Source organism: Siniperca chuatsi, linkage group LG5 (genome assembly GCF_020085105.1).
Source record: "Siniperca chuatsi isolate FFG_IHB_CAS linkage group LG5, ASM2008510v1, whole genome shotgun sequence".
NCBI classification, from domain to species: domain Eukaryota; kingdom Metazoa; phylum Chordata; class Actinopteri; order Centrarchiformes; family Sinipercidae; genus Siniperca; species Siniperca chuatsi.
In genome coordinates this window covers 5,884,018-5,896,438 of record NC_058046.1, presented here as the reverse complement: position 1 = coordinate 5,896,438, position 12,421 = coordinate 5,884,018, and the positions used below count along the sequence as shown (strand labels likewise).

Here is a 12,421-nt window from a genome sequence, read left to right as displayed (position 1 = left end):
TGCATTTCTCCCTCCCTCTCCCTGTATTGTTCACAAGTAGCACCAATAGGCAGTTATTCAAATATGTATATGTCTGGCTAATGTGACCTTACTTATAGAAATATGGTATATGCCTACTGTTTTGCTCTACCTCTGTGATGCAGTTTGACTACAGGTTTATCATATTCATCTACTTATTTTAGGCTGATAATTTCACCCCCAAATCCCACATAATATTAATGCAGATACTCTGCCTTTGGATTATCTTTAGGGAATGCAGTATCTACAATCTGTTCTTTCTGCTTTCTTGCCCATTTTAATTAGTTTAAGAAAAGTACATTTTTATTGATTATTTTCAGTCCATAAGAATTAAGTAACCATTTTGCTGCCTGTCTGTTAGTATACTATTAATATTTATATAGAAATCAATATGATAGATGAAGCTACAATTTAATACATTTAAATGTGATTTAATCTTGGCTTAATCACCAAACTGCATGCTCTCCATCATGACTGAAATTAGCTACCACCTAATTTAGTTATATGAAATAACAAATGAATATATATATATATACATATATAGTATATAACATATCGATATCGATATTTTCAATTACAGATAATAACTAGGGGGAAAAATCTGTTTGTATATCATTATATATACAATTTAAAATTTTAAACTCCCCAGTTAGCTTATATAGCTGGTAGCCTCTGTACCAGAGAGTGCAGTAAGTGCAATATGGCAGCTTTTTTGTTATTGCAAATGCTGTGAAACATTTTTTATATATAATTTTTAAATTATACATTTCTATGGCATACACATTTTTTTGTGTGGTAAAACAGACGACGATTCCGGTCTTAACTCAAACTTGACCAAATATATTGATGTGTTTTGGCTTTGTAGGGCAGTATAATGGAATGCTTAAGTATTTCATGTATGTCTGTTTAACAAAATCATCTATCAGTGGCCTAAATCCAAATATCAGTATCAAGTCTCAATCATACATCTTTCTAAAAAGTCATTCATTCTGCTTCTTTTCCAGTTGAGCCATTGTATTTCGCTGCATCTTTTACAAAGCCAGCTCAGGGTGTAACCTGCAGTCAAACAAACCCAGTTTGTCCTGACACACTTTGATCTTGTCTAATGTGTGTCTATGGCCTGAAAGCGTTGTGGTTTGCAGCAGAATGTGCGACTGGCTGAATGCTGCTGCAGTGGGGAGTCAGTAACTTGATATGAGAGTGAATCAGTGGTTCTCTCAGCAGACATACTGTACATGAGCCCAGCTGCTCCTGTCTAACACCTGTCCAACCCAATAACCCATTCCCCACAATATCTATATAACAGGACCAGTTGCACACTGGAAGACCATTCTCCCAGCTGGTGCATTATTGCTCTCAAAATGCATTTAAGTGTTTGTCTGTGATTTTCTGTGCCTGCATAATTTTTCTATATTATTATGCAGTTTCTAGAGTACATACATAGTACTGTATATTGTTCATTATGTACATCTCATGATAACACTCATTCACCTCTGCTATTTCTAATTTCTTGCTGAATTGCATTTCATTGAGCTTGTACTTACTCTATGCAATGACAGAGTAAGAGGGTAATAATTGAATCTAATCTAATAATCTGAAGTGGTGTGCTGGTAGCTTTAGCTAAATAACCAGGAAATGTGAGCTTTTTTTTTTTTTACATTCAAAACAGTGCACATTAATGAAAATCCAACATTAGTGGAAATATGTCAACTGGGATTCAGCAACTATCAGATGTTTTATTTATTTTGTCCAGGTTTTAAAGTATATGTCTCTGATCATTTGTTGTGCTCACAGCATTGTAAAATTACATTAAAAAAATGTCTTTGCAGAAACAATGTCAAACGATGTACTGGAGAATCTACAAACACACTATCAACAGTTTCCTTTGGAACTACTTTGCATTTATGAAATAGTCCTTATGAAATTATGAAATATTAAATATTTTAGGATTGAAGGTAATGTTCAACATTATTACATTCAATTAATTCCAAAGACTATGTTCTCTCCCAGATTTCCTCCTTGTTAGACAGACAGTGTCTGTTATGGTTTTCCTAAGTGGACATATTCTATGATCAAATTACATCAATGACATCACAGGTAATCTTGTTAAAGCATTATAAACTCTGAGCAGGATTGATGTGGGTGTGTCTATGCCAGCAGCAACTGTTCCCTTTTTGTAATATTGATCTGGCTGCTAGAGGCTGAGTGCTGAATGCTGCAGTGTCCTGAGAGATGCTGAGTCATGGGAAGCAGCACTGGTTTAACAGGGCTTCACAGAGACACACTGTGTGGTACTGTACTGTAAGCACACTGTGGGAAGTGCTTCATCACAAAGAACTGTACTCATAAAAAGCATCAAACAGCAAAATCTCCACCCAGTGCACTGAAAGGTTTTTCATGCATTAAGCTCCAGCTGACCTACTCAAGCAGTCACCACAAACCACTCAATGAACATACTCCATCCTCCCATAGAAAGAGATCAATGAATAATTGATCAGTTCTAGCACAAAGGCAACGGATTAAAGAGGAACAAAACTGACTGAGATCAAATCCACAAATATCCACAAAGGCTGTATGTAACAAACACAGAATTATCACTGGACTATGCTTACATGTAACACAGTACAGTCAAGTTATCTAGTCGATCTTTGCAGTAACCAGGACTTTAAAAATACTGAATTAATGGGTCCATATTTCCCCAGAAGAACCCTACCCACCCAAAACAATTTTGCAACCAACAAAATTCTGTAAAATCAAACTAAATCACTACATTTTCCATTTTGTTTAGACATTTAACATTTAATTTGTATCTCTGATCTGGTGCCAGGTATGTATTTCTAAGAATGCCTTTCCTTGTATTTTAATGTATTTAGTTATTTACCTAAAACTGTCAAATTTAGTCTAAACAAAACTAAGAGTCTACAGCCATGCTAGCAGCTCTATGAGGCTGTATGGCACAGCAGTGCTTTGGGTTAAATGCTATCAACAGCATGCTAACATGCACACAATGACAATGCTAATGTTTAGCAGGTATAATGTTTACCATGTTCACCATCTTACTGTTGCTTTTTAGCATGCAAACATTTGCTTAAATTAGCAGTAAACACACAGTACAGCTGATACCATTAGTTTTGCAGGTATTTGGTCAAAAACCAAACTGGACAAATCATTTTTTGATTTGATTATGCAGCGCTAAGAGATCCCCAAAGTGATTACAATTCATCCTGAGGGGAACATGAATGTGCATACCAAATGCCTGAAAACAAGGCCCAATGTAGAGAACGGAATAGCGCCACAGTACAAGCTAGCTGATCATATTTGCTTGTATCCTGACTCATCCTCTCTGTGACATAGCTCTGTCATGGAGCAAACAGAGGAGGCCTTTATGTGTCAGATTACAATGCACACACAGTAGAGACTATGAGTGTGACCTACATACTGTATGATATGATAAGCATAGCACTGGTGTTCCTGTAAAAACACCCTGGCCTGGCCCCCACCCTGGAGTGAATATGAACTCATAATAACACTTTTTAGATTTAATGGGACACACTCAATGAATTACTATTCATACACCCTCAGAAAGCCTTTAGTAGTCTGCACAAGTACTAATCTACATAAAAAATGTATGGTATGCATAGATAATGTGCTAAAGGCTGGGTAGGTCCATGGAAAGCTTATATAAAGCCCTGTACTAATTCACAGACGTCCACAACGCCCAGTGAGATAGCCTAATCGTCATGGCGACAACCACCTGGGAGTGATTCCCCCCAGTCATTAGGGACATGGCGTAGCAACTGCAGGAGCAGCCACATTCTTGCCTGGCATTCAGATTAACTATTAATAAGCCCATCTGCATTAATTCCACAACTCTGCTTTACAGCATACAATACAGTAAAAATGTGTACAGACTTTTCTTTTCTCCAAACATCCTCTGTCTGAGCCAGCTTCTGTACATTATGTTTAAACCTTACGTTAAAGCTGAATATTTTTATTCATACATTATCTTCAGAATCAACCATGAATCTGCAAGTTGCTCTGTCTGAGATGGACTCAAAACCTAACACGGCAGTGGCAGATGGCCGCCCACCATTGAGTCTGGTTCTGTCCAAGGTTTCTGCCTCTTAAAGGAAGTTTTTTCTTGCCACTGTCGCCAAATGCTTGCTCATGGTGGGATTTGTTGGGTCTCTGTAAATAATATTATAAAGACTACGGTCTAGACCTACGCTATAGGAAAAGCGCAATGAGATAACTTCTGTTATGAATTGGCGCTATATAAATAAAATTGAATTGAATTGAAATAAAAGCTGAGTCCGAAAGGTTAAAAGCCTACATTCTGACTGGAGGAAAGCACTTTACAAGACATGGACTATGGAGGTTTTGTTTGGTGTAATGCACATCCTGTGTGAGAGAATTAGTTAATCAAATCTGTCTTTACTGCGTTGGCACTTCACCATCACACATGATCATTAACATTAGCTGTGTTACATCTATCAGGTCACTTCAGGGATCTTTTTGGTTCTCTGCCTTGTTGATAATCTTACAGGCCAGTATGACTATTATTTTCTTTATGTTGACATAACTACACACAGATTTTTATTCATTAGGACAGTTTCTGTAAATGTGATGTCATTGCCTAGTTGTTTCAATCATGCACAATCAAGGCCGCAAATGCAGCTTTTCATTATCAAAAAAACTGTAGCTCATTAGCACAATCTAAACCAAAGGGGAACTAATATGTGAAATTAGCTGCTGTTGTGCTTAACGTTAGCTGGAATGAAAAGCTGTAGACTCCTTGACCTGAGAGGCTCATGACTGAAAATCACTGTGAGTCTTGTCCAGTTCTGTTGCGACAGTTTCCGCTAGTGAAACTTCTGCTACACTGTACCTTTGTGTTAGTCAGCCACGTGGACTGTAGCTAACTAACAGCACTCAACTAGGATTGCTGGCTTCTAACTGATCAAATCCAAATATTTTACTTTGATCGGCGACATAAAACATTTTACTGTTTTTACAAGACGCTAACGTTCGGCTGTGAAATGCAGAACATAATCTGTTGTCAGTGTCGCATTTCTATTCCGCCATCATGAGGGAAGTAGGCCAACGTCTACAGATTACACGTTTGTCACACGTTTAAGATGAATGTGATTGGCAGACGGATTAGACCAATGGCGGATAAGCATTTGAACATTTGATTGGTCTAAATTTGTGCCTGTAAAGGATGCTTGCGTGAATCAGCCAATAGACATTCGAGCTGTGGCGTAGAGGGCGGTTCTAATTGTAGTATAAAGTAGAGCGCTGATCCTTTGAGCACGCACATAAAGAAAAGCGAAGTCATTCATCGTAAGGTCTAGGCCACATCCAGGAAAAAAATAAAAATGAGGGAAATTGTGCATCTTCAAGCCGGCCAGTGCGGAAACCAGATTGGTGCCAAGGTTAGTAAAACTATTTACCTTTTGAGTAATAAATTGAATCATTTCATTCAGAAACTCCGTGTTCTTTGCTCTAGGAGCCGGTGCTTTGTGTCTGTGTGAGTCCTAGAAACCACACCCTGGGAATAGCAATGTGTCTGGTCTATTAAAAATTGCCCTTTAACGTGTAATTAAACTTTTTAGGACGTCTTTTAGGGTCGTAATACGTCGAAGTTTAAGCGAAAAAACACTTTTTTTTTTTTTTGCATGTTGTAAAATCTGTCGAAATCATACAGTCCGTCTGTTGTAGCGAACATTTAAAAACCGTTAAATGTCAGTTTAAACGTTACTGACGGGATTTACGTTGACAAACTAGCTTAACATCCGCATTGTTTGTTCGGTAAACGTTACTGCAATGCGAAAAAAGGAGGTGAGGGATGTTAATAGAAAAAAGCACCATACTCCTAACGTCATATGACCAGTAAAATACTGGAAGTGTAGATTCAGCATAACTTTGTATTTTTTTCCTTCGCAACATTAATGTAAATTGGGTTTTTTTGTAACAGTTCCCGGCTCATAGAGGCCTACTTGGCAATGCTTTTTGAACTGCGCCCGGCTTTTGCCTGAAGTAGGCGGTGTTGGCGGTTAGTGACGTAACTAGGAATTTTCAAATTCATATGCATTGAGTCGCAGCCAATAGGGGGTTAGGCCGCGCGCGCGCCTAAGTCAGCACGGCGGGAAATGATGATGATGACGATGATAATAATGATGATCATCATCATCACCACAATAACTGACTCGGATGATTGATAAATACATGTTGCCTAATCATTTTTCAATCCAGTTTGTTTTATTTTTGTCACTTGTATTTCTTTTCTTAAGAGCTAACAAAAGGCTGCATGCTTATAATTTCTTTCAGTTTTGGGAGGTGATCAGTGACGAGCATGGTATTGACCCAACTGGTACATACCATGGTGACAGTGACCTGCAGCTGGACAGGATCAATGTCTACTATAATGAAGCTTCAGGTAAGTTGTTAAAGCAACCCTGATTTTATTTTTTATTTTTTTGCACAAACCACTGAGCCTGTTCCATTTTCCCTCACCTTATCTGCTTTTATTTTGTAGGTGGTAAATACGTGCCCCGTGCTGTGCTAGTTGATCTGGAGCCAGGCACCATGGACTCTGTGAGGTCCGGACCTTTCGGCCAGATCTTCAGACCAGACAACTTTGTTTTTGGTAACAAATGCTCCATTCTTCAGTAATTTTCAGCTGATACTCATTATGCACCTTGAGTGCTGTGACTCTTAATCTTGTTTCTTGTCTTACAGGCCAAAGTGGTGCTGGCAACAACTGGGCCAAGGGTCACTACACAGAGGGTGCAGAGCTGGTGGACTCTGTCCTGGATGTGGTGAGGAAGGAGGCAGAGAGCTGTGACTGCCTGCAGGGCTTCCAGCTCACACACTCTTTGGGTGGTGGTACAGGTTCTGGTATGGGCACCCTGCTCATCAGCAAGATCCGTGAAGAGTACCCCGACCGCATCATGAACACGTTCAGCGTGGTGCCTTCCCCAAAAGTATCTGACACAGTTGTTGAGCCCTACAACGCCACACTATCAGTCCACCAGCTTGTAGAAAACACAGACGAGACATACTGCATCGACAATGAAGCCCTGTATGACATCTGTTTCCGTACCCTCAAACTCACAACCCCCTCATATGGTGACCTCAACCACTTGGTCTCTGCCACCATGAGCGGTGTCACCACCTGCCTCAGGTTCCCCGGACAGCTCAACGCTGACCTGCGGAAGCTGGCTGTAAACATGGTGCCATTCCCCCGTCTGCACTTCTTCATGCCAGGCTTTGCTCCCCTGACAAGCAGAGGTAGCCAGCAGTACAGATCGCTCACTGTGCCAGAGCTCACCCAGCAGATGTTTGATGCCAAGAACATGATGGCTGCCTGTGACCCACGTCACGGCCGCTACCTGACAGTGGCTGCCATCTTCCGTGGCCGCATGTCCATGAAGGAGGTGGACGAGCAGATGCTGAACGTACAGAACAAGAACAGCAGCTACTTTGTTGAATGGATCCCCAACAACGTCAAGACCGCTGTCTGCGACATTCCTCCCCGTGGCCTCAAGATGGCTGCCACCTTCATTGGCAACAGCACAGCCATCCAGGAGCTGTTCAAACGCATCTCTGAGCAGTTCACAGCTATGTTCAGGCGCAAAGCTTTCCTCCACTGGTACACTGGCGAGGGTATGGATGAGATGGAGTTCACAGAGGCAGAGAGCAACATGAATGACCTGGTGTCTGAGTACCAGCAGTACCAGGACGCCACTGCTGAGGAGGAGGGAGAGTTTGAGGAAGAGGGTGAGGAGGAGCTGGCCTAATGTACCATTTTTACAAAGCTCTGCTGTCAAATCTTTGCCGTGAAATGTAACGTTCAAAGTCTTTCCCAGTTTTCAGTGTTCTGTCTGCTGTTCATGTTAATAAAAGTTCTTGTGCATATTTGAAATTTGCCTCACTGGTTTCAATGACTTAAGATAAAATTATTATAATGAACTTGCTTGAAAATGTATGTGGTGATTTTTATATATTGCAGATGCACTGTACAGAAAGTGTAACTATGACTGGTATTTTGCCAGAAATGAGACTGTACAATGAATATTACAAATACAGATTAGTTACCGCTTAAATTATCGCAAGTTAAGTTTTAAAGCTTGCTGTTTATTGTACTGTGAATGGTCTGACACAATTGCTCTCCAGGGCTTGTCATAAAAGCATAAATAAAGCAGATACAGACTCAACATATTTCAGCCTGGTCAATCTCTATAATCCCAAATGACCACATGCAGACTTAATGCACAGTTGACAGGATGTCACAGCAGAGTAGTTTACAATACCAGATCAAAGGCCATATACTTGTGCACAAACATTAGCTCAATTTTTGCCAGCATGTGATTAGAATGGCTTAAATGCTCCTTATACCAGAAGTTTGTACATCTCTTATCACCAGAACATAACATGCCGAGTTATTTACTGACTGACAAGTTCCTACAGAATAAAAGATACACCGTAAAATACCTCTGGCGACATATTAATATGGTAGCTCACTCTTGGCGACTTTCTGGTTGTGGGTCACCAGGTGGCAGTGTTGTCTAAACCATTCTTTTCCACAAGAAGTAAGTGAGGATGCTTATGGCCAATGCCAGCAGGGTCCAACAGCACACTTTCTTCACCTGGCCCTCCAAGCCCTGCTTCTCCCCAAAGCGTGACACAAAACCGTGCTGTCAGAAACAAATAAGTAGATCAAATTTCAAATGAAATTATACATTTCAGTACAATATACTGTGATAATAGGATATTCTGTACAAAAGGTACATTACACCATTAAACAGTATTTGGGGAGCATTTTCCTTCCTCAGTGCAATAAGAGCATTCACATATAATTTAGGAAAGAAAGGCAGTATTTGATGGAGCGGGTAGAGGGCAGGACTGCCCAAAAGTGACGTGTGTTTATTTGGTTTGAAATGTTTTTTTTATTTCTAAATTGTTTTTTCCAAACTAGGGTTTTTTAGTATCTTGTGAAAATATAGGTACATTTTGATAAAACTTGGGTTTCAAAAGTCACTAGAAACCAGCAGTTTTAATGGCATCTTGTTTGAAAAAGGATGTTGATGTAGTGATCTAATCACAGGAAGTACTACACAGCCTGTAATTGTAAGCAGTTGTATCATGTCCGCTGAGACTCTGGTTGAGCTTTGTCAATTCTGAGAAAATCACTAAAGTGACATTACTTTAGTATTCTCTGCTTGGGCATGCAGACAGCAATTCTTTAACAGTCTGTCTTAAAACTAGGGCCATGGAGTTTGAAAGAATTGGGCTTTTACCAGGCTCTGATGAAAGACGTTATCAAGTTGCATCATGGTAAGTGTAGGATCCATTTCTTGAACCATAAGGTCTAAAAGTCAGGGTATCTCGGCCTCTGCTGCTTCGATTTAAACTATTCTTTTTTAAATCGGTCTCTTACATGTCCCTAATGTTTATGGAAGAGCAATACTACATCACTGCAGTGCCCCCAGGGAATTGGGTTTTCACTGTTGTTTGACATGAACGAGCAGGGTTAGAGTTAGTTACTTAAAAATCTATAATGTATTGTTGTTTCATAGGTTTAAAGTAGGTGGATGCTTTATAAAGGAGAATCTGCTTGTTTTATCTTCTCTGTAGATGTAGATATTCACTTGTGAACACTTACCCATCCTCCCTTGTCTCGTATCTCAGGGCAGATGACCCTCTCCACGTAGGCCCCCACACACTCCTTCAGCTGTCGCAGGACCACCACCATACCCCTCTCATGGCAATGCAGAGCCATCTGGCCAGCCAGCACATACACTGACAGCACCGCACTCCAGGCTAGGTCCCTGCGCTGCCCCCCAGGGACAGGGGGAAAGAAGTGCTCATCCAGGATGCTCATGAGCATGGGGCAGGCTGTGTTCTCTGTCACATCCTGGAAGACGCGAGGCCAGCGCCTGAAGAAGATGGGGAAGCGGGTGAGGAGTTCGTCTCCGGCATGGCGCAGGGCTGCAGTGCAGGCTGTAGGGGCAGGACCCATGGTGCCATCTGCCCCCCCTGTGGTTACATAGTCTATGTAGTCATGGGCCATCAGAAAAGCCTCTCTCACCAGTGGGTCAGGACTGTTCAGGCCCAGTCTGGCCTCTGGCACCTCCAACTGGCACATGGTAGCCTCTAATTGCCACTTCACTAATCACCAAGTTGTATTGTCAGTTGGCCACAGATGACAGCTCCCTTGCGAAGCAGCATAGCCATTATCTAAGTCACATCAGTCTGTCATGGTGGTGTGGGGATGTTGTTAATGTGAAATTTGAAAAAATGACAGTATAAACATGCATATTGCAGGAAAAAAATATTTATAACTCACCTCTTCAATGAGAAACACAAGTGGTACCAAGACACACCATACACCGATAAAAAAGAAACAACCAGAAGGTGAAAGAGCGTTGGGGTCCAGAGGAGTGTGTACAGTATGTGTTGCAGTCAGACTGGGTCACCCAGTACCCTTGCCAGCTAAATATAGAGCCCTTGCTGGAAATTGACACTGATCTCCAACCTCACATGCACAATCATGGCCATCCTGACACATCCCCATTCCAACACAAGAGGCAGGGCTAGATAAATGGCACAGAGGACCTGCAGACTGAGGAGAAACAGGTTAGCTTACAAGAGCAAATACTCAAAGGCAATATATGATGTTGGATGGGTTATAGCTTTCAGTGAGGTATTAACATCATGCACATAATAAGAATTGTTTTGTTCATGAAGTACAAGAAATGCACAGGAATAGGAATTGGTGACTTTTCCCACATTAAAAGCTTCTTAAGTTTAATTGAATTCATTGTGTTTGTGTTTTGAGTATTTAGCTGATACCATATTTCTAATCTTATCTTGCATTTCTGAACTTTAAACAAAATGATAATTTTGCAGTCATAATTCTGAGATTATCATTAGCACTGGGAGTATTTCAAACAACATGGAATACAAATGAGGTTTTAAAGGATCAGTTCACCTAAATTAATTCTGAGATTTCCACCTCCACCACAATACAATGGAGGTGATTGGAATTTAATTTGTGGTGTTCGCAGTATAAATGTAAAAAATTCAACAACAACTTGTCTTTCCAAAACATGTTGCTCATTACTCTGCATAATTCACAGCCCTTGCTGAGAACAGTTTTTGTTAGAACTACTTTCTAACAAAGAAATAGTCTCTATGAAATCTGTTTACAATGTGTTAATTCAATTCAATTAAATTTTATTTATATAGCGCCAATTCATAACAGAAGTTATCTCATTGCACCTTTCCTAAAGAGCAGGTCTAGACCGTACTCTTTAAAATATTATTTACAGAGACCCAACAAATCCCACCATGAGCAAGCACTTCCTTTTAAGAGGCAGAAACCTCGGGCAGAACCAGACTCAGGGTGGGCGGCCATCTGCCGCTGTCGGTTGACTTGACAGAGAGAGGGGGAGAGAGAAGCACAATGCAAATTTCACATAGAATTTTAAAATAATAACAATGTAATGGTAGTGGTAATATTAATATTAATAATAATAGGAATGACAGTGATAGGAATAAAAATTATAATAATAGTAATAAGACTAATAACAATTCTAGCAGTAGTCGTCGAGCAGGGGCCAGCAGGTGGCCCTCAATCACAGATCCAGTCTCTGCAGCTCCGAAGGCAGAAATACCTGCTGAAAGCGACAGAAGGAGAGAGGAGAGAGACAAGAAAGTGCAAAACTACGGGAGAGAGATGTTGCATTAGTAACGTGTATTAATGGGATAAAAATGCATACAGATGGAGAGGGAGAGGAGGAGAGAGGAGCTTAGTGCATCATGGGAAGTCTCCAGGCAGTCTAGGCCTATAGCAGCATAACTAAGGGATGGTTCAGGACACAACTGAGCCAGCCCTAACTGTAAACTATATCAAAGAGGAATGTCTTAAGCCTACTCTTAAATGTGGAGATGGTGTCTGCTGCCCGAATCCAAAGTAGGACCTGATTCCACAGGAGAGGAGTTTGATAGCTGAAGGCTCTAGCTCCCATTCTACTTTTGGAGGGTATTATGAGCTCTTTAAGATATGATGGTGCCTGACCATTAAGAGCTTCATTGGTGAGTAGAAGGATTTTAAATTCTTTTCTGGATTTTACAGGGAGCCAGTGCAGAGAAGCTAATATTGGAGAAATATGATCTCTTTTCCTAGTTCTTGTCAGTACACATGCTGCAGGATTCTGGATCAACGATCTGATAATGTATCTCGGTTTTTGAGGTCAAGTACAATAACTTCAGTTCTTTCAGAGCTTAACATCAGAAAATTGAAGGTCATCCAGGTTTTTATGTCCTTAAGGCATGCCTGAAGTTTAGCTAACTGATTAGTTTCATCTGGCTTGATCGATAGATATAATTGGGTATC

At 40.6% G+C, this 12,421-nt stretch overlaps 2 protein-coding genes across 4 annotated transcripts; one reads left to right on the top strand and one right to left on the bottom strand.

Moving 5' to 3' along the window:
• The first annotated feature begins 5,299 nt into the window (after positions 1-5,299).
• On the top strand, positions 5,300-7,945 carry tubb2b (tubulin, beta 2b). The gene is made up of 4 exons (XM_044195984.1): positions 5,300-5,453; positions 6,349-6,457; positions 6,557-6,667; positions 6,760-7,945. The coding sequence occupies exons 1-4, from the start codon at positions 5,397-5,399 to the stop codon at positions 7,818-7,820; spliced, it is 1,338 nt and encodes a 445-aa protein (XP_044051919.1). The 5' UTR covers positions 5,300-5,396; the 3' UTR covers positions 7,821-7,945.
• Positions 7,946-8,136: 191 nt separating this feature from the next.
• bcl2l16 (BCL2 like 16) lies at positions 8,137-10,816 on the bottom strand. Of its 3 annotated transcripts, none has more exons than XM_044195987.1 (3): positions 10,370-10,816; positions 9,686-10,236; positions 8,137-8,717 (listed from the first exon to the last, which is right to left on the bottom strand). In XM_044195987.1, the coding sequence occupies exons 2-3, from the start codon at positions 10,166-10,168 to the stop codon at positions 8,589-8,591; spliced, it is 612 nt and encodes a 203-aa protein (XP_044051922.1). In that variant the 5' UTR covers positions 10,169-10,236; positions 10,370-10,816; the 3' UTR covers positions 8,137-8,588. The 3 variants fall into 3 exon arrangements, with proteins under 3 accessions (XP_044051922.1, XP_044051920.1, XP_044051921.1); XM_044195985.1 differs by having other exon boundaries at positions 9,686-10,275; positions 10,370-10,815; XM_044195986.1 differs by having other exon boundaries at positions 9,686-10,260; positions 10,370-10,815.
• Between the last annotated feature and the right edge of the window lie 1,605 nt (positions 10,817-12,421).

Bases quoted from the DNA above. Each gene is read 5' to 3' on its own strand.
- tubb2b (XM_044195984.1), top strand. From the start codon at position 5,397: ATGAGGGAAATTGTGCATCTTCAAGCCGGCCAGTGCGGAAACCAGATT. The intron at 5,454-6,348 runs GTTAGTAAAACT...AATTTCTTTCAG, and splicing joins GAAACCAGATTGGTGCCAAG to TTTTGGGAGGTGATCAGTGA. The intron at 6,668-6,759 runs GTAACAAATGCT...CTTGTCTTACAG, and splicing joins ACCAGACAACTTTGTTTTTG to GCCAAAGTGGTGCTGGCAAC.
- bcl2l16 (XM_044195987.1), bottom strand. From the start codon at position 10,168: ATGTGCCAGTTGGAGGTGCCAGAGGCCAGACTGGGCCTGAACAGTCCT. The intron at 8,718-9,685 runs GTAAGTGTTCAC...TGTTTCTGACAG, and splicing joins TACGAGACAAGGGAGGATGG to CACGGTTTTGTGTCACGCTT.